The sequence below is a fragment of the Ichthyophthirius multifiliis genome (genome assembly GCF_000220395.1).
Source record: "Ichthyophthirius multifiliis unplaced genomic scaffold scaff_1120509250329, whole genome shotgun sequence".
NCBI lineage: Eukaryota > Ciliophora > Oligohymenophorea > Hymenostomatida > Ichthyophthirius > Ichthyophthirius multifiliis.
This window is the reverse complement of record NW_004086849.1, coordinates 12345-23702: the sequence shown is the minus strand read 5'-3', so window position 1 is coordinate 23702 and position 11358 is coordinate 12345. Positions and strand designations below refer to the sequence as shown.

General features: G+C 21.6%; 3 protein-coding genes across 3 annotated transcripts, besides 6 other annotated features; 1 reads left to right on the top strand and 2 right to left on the bottom strand. All coding sequences in view use genetic code 6, as the record gives it.

Annotated features, from left to right (window-relative positions):
* Nucleotides 1–239: 239 nt before the first annotated feature.
* On the bottom strand, nucleotides 240–2194 carry IMG5_065970 (signal recognition particle 68, putative; the record flags this gene model as incomplete). Its single annotated transcript, XM_004036879.1, has 6 exons — nucleotides 2069–2194; nucleotides 1716–2014; nucleotides 778–1663; nucleotides 570–728; nucleotides 383–523; nucleotides 240–332 (listed from the first exon to the last, which is right to left on the bottom strand). The coding sequence occupies exons 1-6, from the start codon at nucleotides 2150–2152 to the stop codon at nucleotides 240–242; spliced, it is 1662 nt and encodes a 553-aa protein (XP_004036927.1). The 5' UTR covers nucleotides 2153–2194.
* Nucleotides 336–378: a microsatellite.
* Nucleotides 731–781: a microsatellite.
* Nucleotides 2195–2409: 215 nt separating the features above from the next.
* Nucleotides 2410–2456: a microsatellite.
* A 3528-nt stretch (nucleotides 2457–5984) lies between these two features.
* IMG5_065960 (hypothetical protein) lies at nucleotides 5985–8835 on the top strand (the record flags this gene model as incomplete). Its single annotated transcript, XM_004036878.1, has 8 exons — nucleotides 5985–6128; nucleotides 6194–6418; nucleotides 6474–6696; nucleotides 6735–7105; nucleotides 7353–7376; nucleotides 7423–8589; nucleotides 8658–8741; nucleotides 8791–8835. The coding sequence occupies 8 exons, from the start codon at nucleotides 5985–5987 to the stop codon at nucleotides 8833–8835; spliced, it is 2283 nt and encodes a 760-aa protein (XP_004036926.1).
* Nucleotides 6151–6178: a microsatellite.
* Nucleotides 8630–8662: a microsatellite.
* A 96-nt stretch (nucleotides 8836–8931) lies between the features above and the next one.
* On the bottom strand, nucleotides 8932–11000 carry IMG5_065950 (hypothetical protein; the record flags this gene model as incomplete). Its single annotated transcript, XM_004036877.1, has 3 exons — nucleotides 8932–9499; nucleotides 9547–9797; nucleotides 9845–11000. 3 exons carry the CDS (start codon nucleotides 10998–11000, stop codon nucleotides 9041–9043), a joined length of 1866 nt encoding a protein of 621 aa, XP_004036925.1. The 3' UTR covers nucleotides 8932–9040.
* Nucleotides 10999–11048: a microsatellite.
* Nucleotides 11049–11358: the final 310 nt, after the last annotated feature.

The window sequence follows — 11358 nt, the reverse complement described above, 5'->3', positions numbered from 1 at the left end:
TAATCTATTTTATATTTTAAATATACTTTTTGTTTTATGTAAAATTATATTATAAATATTTATTAAATAAATGTTAATTATCTTATAATTTAAAAATATTTATTAATTATTATTTAGATATAAATATTTTGGTATTACAGATACATTAAAAAAATTTATAATATTTTTTTTTTTTTAAATAGAACTTTTTTATATACTTTGTTTTTTTTTTTTTAAATATATTATATTTCTTTTTATTTTCATTTCCAGAATTTTAATTTAGATAATATACTTTGTTTTGATTAAGTTTTTTCTTTATCTTCTATTTTAGGATATTATAAATAATTATTTCCCTTTATTTATAAAATAAATATTAATATTTAATAAAATAAATATTAAATACTAAATCAAATTAGATTAATTTGCATCCAACTTATTCGATTCTAGGAGGAAAGTTCATAATTGGAATATTCTAGATTTTATTAAAGCTCAAATTGCTTCTAACTCTTTCTTCAGAGTTTTCAATTAATGATTGAATAGTTTTCTTATAAAATATTTAATAATTATTATTTTTATATATTTAATTTTACAATGCTTAATTTTCCATCAATATTTGTATCTCCCAAATTTGTTATTATATTAGTTTGATCTTCAGTTTGATTTTCAACCATTCCAATTTTAGCTTTTATTATTAAATATTTTATTTGTGAATTTAATTTTTTATTATCAGTCAAGTATCTTTATTCAACCTAAAAATGTATTTTTATATAAATAAAAAAAAATTTATATTTTATTAACTAAATTTTTGATATCTTAGAATTTTCCTTCACACATTTAATTAAAATTTTCGCATTATTTTAATAAAGATAAAGATTCAATATATTTTTGGTTAGCAAAATAAACACATGCAACATAATAACATCTTACTGCTTTATAGTAAATTTCTAAAACATCCAATTTTCTAAAATGTTCCAAATTAGGGTTTTATCTTTCTATTTCCATTATTTATTTAAAAACTTACAATATATTATCACATAATTTAATAATTTCTGTAGGCCTAATGAATTTTTATTTAAAAGCCTTTTTAGTAGAGAGGAATTCTAAATTATTAATACCGTCTTCTTTATCAAATTATTTAATTGCATTTCTAATTAAAAATGTGTTTCTTTCCAATATAAGTTTAATTTTGCTCAAGATTAAGAAATTAACAATATTTCCATATATTTCACTTTCACCTTCAGTATTGTTTTTATCATCTTTTTCTTTCAACATTACTTTTATACAATCATCATATAAACTAAATATTTCTAAATAGAGACCTTTTTTATATTGATGAAAATAAGTATCTTTATTTTATTTATATATTTTACTTAATAAGTCTTCATTATGTAAAGCTTCATTTTCTATTTAATTTTCTTTTGTTGACTTATTTTAAAATAACTTATGTTCTTATTATTAAATTTCTTTATAATAATTAAGTGCTTTTGGATGTTTAATAGGGTACTTTTGACCTCTCCATTCTACTTCAATAAAACTATTTTTTTATTCTATTTAAAGAGAATTTCGGGTATTTTATCCTTCTATTTCCATTTATTCTCCACTTTCGTTTTAATTTTTAGAATATTTAGCGACAATTTATTCTAAAGTATCCATTATAAATCCATCGTTTTATTAATGGCAGTATCTTTATATTATATAAAAAAAATTAGTTGATAACAAATATATATTTTATATACCTAATTGATTATTCAAGAAATTAAGTTTTTTCTTTATAAAAAACTGATTAGAGTGAATCAGATTTTTCAATTAACTCATTATAAATAGTTCTTGATTTAATGAAATTAACTATTGCTTTTCTCCATTCTTATCTTTCTTAAAAGTGAATTCCAGCTATATATTTTTCGTAGGCTTCGCACTCTTATTAAGTATTTGCATCTGTTCTTTATTTACAAATTCCATTTAGTAATCTAGCCCATTTTAAAGATTTAGCTAATTTTCTTTTAACATGATGTTATTTACGCGTATTAGGTTTTTTCTTGTAAAATATTTTATTATTAGTTTTATTTTTTGAAATAAATAAATAAATTACGTCTTGACTATTAGTGATAACTTTTTTAAGATCCATTGCATATGACCAATTAGCTTCTGCTTTAAATAATAAAACTTAAAGCATTTTAGAATCATTTGGTCTTTCTATTTAAATTTATTTCTTTTAAAATCTATTACTATGTGAAAATTTCAAAGCTTTTCTAATTTTTTAAACTTTTTTAATACAATATTTTCTATATCTATGAAAATCTGAATGCTTTAAACCGTTTTAACTTTAAGCAGTTTTTAATATTTAAGAAACTTTTATAAAAAAAATTATTTAATTTTCTAATTTTTTTTTTTATACATTCGAAAGTTCCGAAATGGGCAAGTTCTTCCTACATTTTTTTTTTAATATTTAAATTTTTTTTTTAATATTATATTATTTTAAGATATAAATAAGTTTTTCTTTTCTAATTTATATATTTTTATTTTTTTATATAAAATAAAAATATACGTGTTGTCTAAAATATATTAATATAAAAATATTAAAAAACTAAATTTTAATATTTACAATTACTATATTAATATTGATATCAAAAAAATAACAATATAAACATAAAGGAAAACATTTTAAAAAATCGAATTGAAAATGATAAATTTATAGATATAATAAAAATCTAGATTATTTATAACTTGCTTATAAAAAACATTTAGCAAACTTGATACTCACCAAAAAATGATAAAAAAAAATCCAAAAGTTCGTGATTTTACAAAAAATCCTTTAGTTGATGTAACATTAGAAGATGAAAAAGAAAAATTTAAGCGTGATTTAAAAACTGATGGTATAAAATTACTTTCCCAAGCGCATGAAACACAAAAACAATCAATAAAATTAGGGAAAGTATTTTTACCTGATAGAAAAAAGATTAGCTTTTAATTAAAAAAATATGCTAAATAAGCAATTGATAAAGCTCATAAACAATCATATGATTATTTATTATCAAACGAGTATTTTCAATAAAATTTAAGCGCTGTAGAGGAAAATAGGAGAATTCATGCCGATTATAAAGAATTTTAAAAGCTTTATTTTGAAAAAATGGAAACAAAAAGACTTTTAAAACTCCAAGAAAGAAGTGTTTAAAATGTTCTTTAAATAGAAAACAAAAATAATGAAAGTGCATAAAAATTTAAAAATTATAAATAAAACAAAAATGAATTATCAAATATGAGAATCGAAAGTTTTCTTTCAAACAATTCTCAAGATAATATTAAGCTTTCTTTTTTAATATAGAGTGGGTTACTAGATAATTCTAAAAATATTTAATAAATTATAAATTCCGCTTTTTCACATATCCAATCAAAAAATCATGAAAAGTTACTATTAGAAGAGCATAACTAGGAAAATAAAAATAATTTACCTTCTGTTTCAGATAAACACAATTTATTAAAAGAATTAGATTAAGATTATATTTATTAGTAAATTGCTTCCATGGGATTTGATATAACAAAAGAAGAACTTGCTTTTATAAATATGGAAGCTTTGAAAATGTTTTTTGAAGAGTTTGTAATATCTACTGAAGAAGATAAGATAAGAACTCTTACAAAAATATAATTAATAGAAGATATTAAGAGTTATGAAACATATATATTTGATAAATATAGAAATAATGACATTACACTAAGGGTAAAAGGCCGTTTATAATTTAAAGATTTGACAGAGACTGAAAATTTAAATTATATAAAATATAATATTTAAAGTCCTAAATCTCTCTTTCTAATGTAAGAAAATCTGAAAATGACACCTGCATTAACTGCTTAGACAATAACTAAATTAGCTTCATTTAAATTGGCAGGAAGCGAAGCATATTTAGCCTTAATTTAAGATTTTAATTATAGAAAAACGCTTCGAAATATATTAAATCAATGTAAAGATATGAGTCATTTTTCTTTTGTTGACTGCGTTTGGTCTTTAGGAAAAATACATAAAGATAGAACACGGATTAGTTTATAAAAAACTATTTGCAAAATTAATTGATTAATTAAAAAATGAAATAAAATAACGTATTTATTCTATTCCTTTAAAGGATATTTCATTTATGTTAAGAGGTTATTTAAGATTACATTAATTAGCTCATGATAATGAATTAACATAATTGGTAATAGATGCTATTGGGTAAAAATTTGAAGAAAATTAAGAAGAAATACGTGAGATGAGTATTTTTCATTTATAAGGTTTACTTCTGTTTTTGAGTTACTCAAAAAGTGAAAAAAGCCTAAAAATAATGCACGATATGATTTTGCCTTTATTAAATGAAAAAAAAAATATTGAATAATTAGATAATATAAGTTTATCTGAAATCGCTTAAAGTCTTATTTCTTTAGTCTCTTATAATGGACTTGCTGTTAAAAATTATTTAGAAGCCATTAATACATAAATTTAAAAAATTAATAAAGAATTGAGCACTGATAGTATTGCTGATCTTTCTATTTTATGTGCTTCTTGTAATTTTAATAATTTGGAATTGTAATAAGTATTGAAGAAAAGAGTTATTGATAATTTTAGAGAAGATAAAGCTTGCTTTGAGGATAGTATTGCGAAAGTATTATGTGTTTTTTCTTAATTCGATGTGGTAGATTAAATAAAAAAGTATGTAGATAAACCAAATACTATACATAATAGTATAGTTGATTGTATGGTAGTTTTTTCTTATTTCCCCACTCTCATTTTCTTACCAAGCTCTGCTTAATATATATTTTATAGTAAAGTATGCAAAGAAATGGAGGAGAAAAGATAAGATTTATCTTCAAAATGGCTTTCTCTATCTATTTTTGGAATTTCTGCTGTATAATATAGAAATGCTTAATTTTTGGATGAATTATGTTGTTAGATTTTGCAAAAAGATAGTAAATTTTTGAACGAGTACGGCTTAGCTGTATTTTCTTATTCTTAAATGAAAAGGAGGAATATTTATTTTAGAAAACTAGTGGAAAAAATAAGAGATTTATATATGGGTGGATAATTCATTTAGGCAACTCCTTTAATGTGGGTTTAATTTTTCAATTCTCTTTCTAATATTTGTGAAAACGACGAACTTGATTCTTTAGAAAAAGAGTTTGCGGAAATTGTTTATATGGATAAAATTTAAAATTCAATTGAAAGTTTAACTTAAAATATGCTAAACTCTTTATTTTTTAGTTTTTCAAGGCTAAATGTTTAATTAGATATTTTAAAAGAAATTTAATAATTTATTAATGTTAGTGATTTGAATAATTACTAAATTTACTTATATAATATTTCTTTGAAACTTCAGAATGAATTAGATTATAATTTATATGGAAGTATTTTTATTGAGAAAATTAAAGAAGTCGAAATTTTTATTCGATAAGCAGTTGCATAAAAATAAGATAATTATGGAAATTAAAGATTTAATTATGATTAAGTTTTGTAATAAATAAAAAATTTGATTTATCTCAGTTTTCCTAGTGATTAAGATATTATTTTAAAAACAAACTATTTGCATCCTCAACTAAATATTAATATTGATTTATATTTACCTGATCTTAATATTGCTATATTCTTGTACTCTTTTGAACATTTGTTAGTTATTTAAGATGAATAAGGGGATATTTTAAGTGACACTACCCTTAGTGGATTATTTTAGGTAAAGGAATAAATTCTAAAAAAAGAAGGAATTGAAATAAAAAGAATTTTTATATAATAATTTAATAAAATTGGTATAAAAGAAACTATAGAAAATGAAAAAAAATTAAAATAATAATTTATAATATAATTATTAAATTAAAAATAATATAATATATAAAAATAATAATAATTATGAGATATTATATAATTTTAAAAACTAAATAAAATACAATTAATTTATATTTTTTTTTATTAAAGCATTTTTATTTATTTTATTTTATCAAATAAAAAAATCTTATATTCAAAGATAGAAAAATAAACTTTTATTAAAATGAGTATATTAAAAGAAGAAACAAAGGAGCATCCTTTACATGAATTCAAATAAATAATAACAGCATATAGAGAATGCAAAACATAAGCTTAAGAAAGAGAACTAATTAACAAAGAAAAAGCCGAAATTCGAGAAAGATTTTTAGTATATTTTATATTATAAAAAGATATATATATATATATATATATATATATTTTAAAAAATAAAAGCAAAATAAAGAAGAAACAAGAGCAAAAGATGTAGCTAAATTACTTTATATTTCGATGTTGGGACATGACACAGAATTCGGATAAATGGAATGCTTAAAATTAATAACCTCTTCAAATTATGGTAATAAAAGAATTGGATATTTAGGTTTATGCCAATTATTTCATGAAAATTCAGAAGTATTGATGCTTGCAACAAATAGAATTCATTTAGATTTAAATCATTCAGTAAGTTTATTTATATATTCGTAAATAAAAATTATATGTAAATAAAAATATAAAGAACAATTATGTAGTTTCTTTAGCACTTGTTGCTTTAAGTGAAATTTGCACAGCTGATATGTGCAGAGAACTCTTCCCTGATGTTACTAAGCTTTTCGGGAAAACAAGTACTTATATAAAGAAAAAAACAGCCTTATGTTGTGCTAAAATAATTAAGAAAATACCTGAAGTTAATTATGATTTGATTGAATATATTGATAAATAAATGGAAGATAAGCATCATGGTATTATTTACTAATTTTCTAAATTTAATTTTTTTTAGGTGTACTTTTAAGTACAGTTAGTTTAATGAAAACATTAGTTTTATTAAATGAAGAAAACAAAAACCATTTTTACAAACATATTGATACTTTAAAGAAAATTTTAAAAAGCTTAATAAGTATAATGAGTACAGAATTTGAAATAGACGGAGTCAATGATCCTTTTCTATAAAATGAAATACTTTCGTTTTTCTGTATAATGGCTAAAAATAAGCCTAAAATAGCTGAAGAAATAAGCGGTACTTTGGGAGAAGTTGCTACTAATATTAGCTACGAAAAAAATAGTGGAAGTTCGGTTTTATATGAATGTGTAAAAACAGTTTTTGAAATTCAAAGCACTAATTCTCTTAAATATTATGCATTAATGTCCTTGGTAAATTTTACTCAATAAAGAATCAAATAACCGATATGTATCTCTAAGTATGATGCAAAAAGTACTAAATCATAATATCAACACAGTACAAAAACATAAAAATATAATATTGGAATGTTTAAAAGAAGAGGATATTTCAATAAAATAATTAGCTTTAGATTTAATTTTTATGATTAGTAATTAATCTAATGTAGATTAAATTATCAAAGAACTCCTCAATAATATGATTAATTAAAATAATCAACAGTTCATGCCAGAATTAGTTTTTAAAGTAAAATTTTTTATTTAAATTTAAAAAATAAATAAATAAAATATAGACTTGCGCTATTATAGATAAATATGCACCTAATAGAAGATGGTAAGTTGATACTATTATTAAGGTATTAAGTCTTGCAGGTTCTTTCGCGAAAGAAGATACAGTTAATAACTTGATAAATTTAATTTCTGTTTCCAAACCATTGTAATAATATTCTGTACAAAAGTTATACTTTGCACTTTAAGAAAAAACAGAACAAACAGGATTAGCTACAGCGGCATTATATTGTATTGGAGAGTATGCAAGTTTATGTTTGTCGACTGATATTAATGAATAAACAATATTTTAATTAGTTTCTAAAGTTTTCTAAATACATGATTTGAATGATATTGTAAAAGAATATGGACTTCATTGTTTAATGAAACTTTATAATAAATTTAATTCAATAACAGCTAATTAAGTAATTGAAATTTTTAAAAATTTTACATCTTCAACAAATCCAGAAATATAAAAAAGATCTTGTGAGTATTTGTATGTAATAGAAAATTAAAATAAAAAGGATATTAGTGATGTTTTTTCATAAAATCCAGATTATGAAAAAGCAAAAAAATAATATAAGCTTTAAATTGACGAAGAAGTTGGAAGTGGAGAAGAAACTAATGTTTCAGCTACGAATAATGAAGATAAAAATACTAATATTAATCTTCTTGATGATTTATTAAATATTAACCCATAATAAGCAAATAATAATCCTACTGATTTGCTTGTTGATTTGATAGGAGGAATTGATGAAACACCTATTGCTTAATAAGACAAAAATAATAATTTTGATATATTAAATCTTTATGATAATCCTAAATAAAATCAATAGAAAGTAAATTAGTAATAATAAGAATAACCCCGAACTAAGTCTTAATCTTAAGTCTAATAAACTTCTTAAACTTAAATTTAACATATTGATTTATTGGATGAAGTTTAGATTGGCTAACCAGCATAAAATAAAAAATATGAGATGACTGCTTTAGAAGATGCCTGCATAAAACTTTGTTTGAAATGTGAAAAAACTAACGAAAATACAACTTAAATAAAAGCTGAGTTTGGAAATAAAACAAATGAACTTATTACTAATCTAATTCTATAAGTAGCTGTTTAAAAGCATAATAAACTTAATATGAACCCTTTAACATCGACTTAAATTAAACCTAATAACTTTACTGATACAAACTAGGTATAAATTTAAATTATTTATAAATATTCAATATTATAAAATAAAAATTATGTTAATATAAAAATTAGTTAATGATTATTATTAACTCAATGTAAGGTTAAAAAAATATAATGATTAAAATAAAGATATAATATACAATTGATAATAAAACAGTAATTTTATAACAATATTTTTTATTATTATTTTTTTATTAAAAAAAAGCAAACTTTAGAAGGCATTGCTTAGGATTTTCCTCCTGATTGGTGATTATATAATATTCAATTTTTTTATGTTACATATTTAGATATGTACTTTAAATAAAACAATTGTTTTATACTTGAGAAAATAATAATTTCTTTTATAGTTTTAATATTAAATTTATAAATATATAACATCCATTTTTTTTTAATAATATAAATGAATAAAAACCAATTAAAATTTTAAAATAAAAATAAAATTATATATAAAAAAATCATAATCTAGCATTCTAAATAAGTTCACCATTATTAGGTTATGAATTGAACTTTTCATAATCCTAAGCAATAGGTGCATTTAATAAATGTTCAGGAATTCCAAATGAATTTACAATATGAAGTGCCATACCATGTAATTTATTAATTGAATTTTTTCTATTTTCTTCAAGTGATTTAGCTCCTTCAATACTAATAATTCCATTAATTAAATACCATCCTAAATTGCTTAAAACAACTCCTAATAAATGTAATTAGAAGCATAAATCTAGAGGTATTCTAATATCATGTCTAGCTTTTAATATCATATCTTAAGCAAAGTCCGCGATAATTCTTTCTCCAAAAGATTTTGCCAAATTTTAGACACTTGCATTTTCTTTTTCCATCCAAATTTCATATATATCTTTTCCTTATTTCATTTAGCTTTATGTCATAGTTTATACTTCTTCAATTAATTTATTCTATTGTTATTTTAAATTTATTTAAAAAAAATTATATAAATAAATACTTCTCTAATTCTAATTAAATCGACCAAAACTTCAATAGAATTTAAATTATTTAATTTTCTTAATTAATCTATAGAATTTATAGGCTTTGAAAAAGGGAATTTTTTCTAAGAAACAAGTCCTAATAATTCTTTTGAAACTTTTTACATCAAAACTGAATTATCTCCTTCTGCGGTAATTCCTGAATGAGCAAAAGGAAGTAAATCACCTAACCTATTAACACTTAAATAACCTTATCCTCCAACTCTTTCAACTAAAAAATTAAAATAAATAAATAAATAAAAACAATAATTTAAATACCTAAACACGTTCCTACATCTCTAGCATTCCAAGTAATAAGAGGTTTAACAGCACAACATAAACAAACTAAGAAAGGACTAGCTTCTTGCTTATTTAAAAGAGAATCACTGTATAAAATTTTAACTTTATTAAAGGCTACATTTAGTGTCACAGTTCTTGCCAAAAATGGGTAAACCTAATTTTGAAAAAGGTTAAAGTTTATAATAGGGGTATCAGACATTCCACTACGTCCAACTGCGAGTCTCTAAGATGCATATCTAAGTGCTGTAGCAAGGCATATTTTAGTTCCAGAAATTAACATGGAAGCAATACATAATCTTCCCGATAAAAGTCTGTCAGCAACCTTTAAGAAACGTTATCTTTTATCTTTAATTGATGATGTAAAAACTCCTTCAGGGGACATTTCAGAAAATTTATTTAGTAAAGCTTCTCTAGGAATTCTAACATTTGTAAATTTCAAACGACCGTTGTCAACCCCATTAAGTCCAAATTTGCCTCCCATATCTTCGATATAAACACCATTACATATGCTGCCATCTGCGTTTCTGACTCTGACTAAAAATGCATGTACACCTTCTTTTTAATTACCAGGAAGTATAAGTTAAGCAAAAACGATTGCATAATTGCAGTGTAAAGCTCCATTTGTAATCCAATATTTTTGACTCAAAACAGAAGGAGAATTTATAACAAATTCTTTAGTTGCAGGGTCCCAAGTACTGGTAGTCTCCATTTATACTGCATTGTTTCCATATCCAAGTTCAGTAAGGGCAAAACAGCCTATTGTTTATAAACTGTCAACTCCTTCAGCTATAGGTAAATGGCGTTCAGTTCCTAAAGTATAAAGGGTACCTCCAAACAAGTTCAATTAAACAGTTAATTTCGTTGCTAATGAACCGTCAATCCAGGCTGCCATTTCATGATTGCAAAATACGTTTAAAGGATTTTGAGAAAAATCATGGACAGAAAATACTTTATTTTTTGCAAATATTTGGAGTCTTTGTAAAGCTAAATCTTTTTGTTCACGAAGAGATAAATTGTTGCGAGGAATAAATATTGGATCTTTAGAAAATTCTTTGTATTTTTTACGAGTTTCAAAACAATTATTATCTAAAAACTGAGCGAATTCAAATGGACAGAATTAAAGTTATTATGTCATATATTTTTTATTTTTATTTTCTAATATATTTTTAACTTTTTTTTTAATGTTATTATATATATATTAATAAATATATATTTTTTATTGATGATTCATTGTTATTACGTATTTAAGAAAATATTTAAATCTAATTTTAATTTATTTATATTTTTTATATATTAAGATTAGTAAATCATATATATTTGTTCAGAATATATTATACGTTTTACAATTAAAAATTATTATTTAAATACTATTATTTTTAATAATTAAAAATATTTAATATAAATAGAAATTATTATTTATAAATTCAAAATTTAATTATTATAATTAATTATATTAATAAAACATAAAATTTTCTTTATTAACTAAATAATAA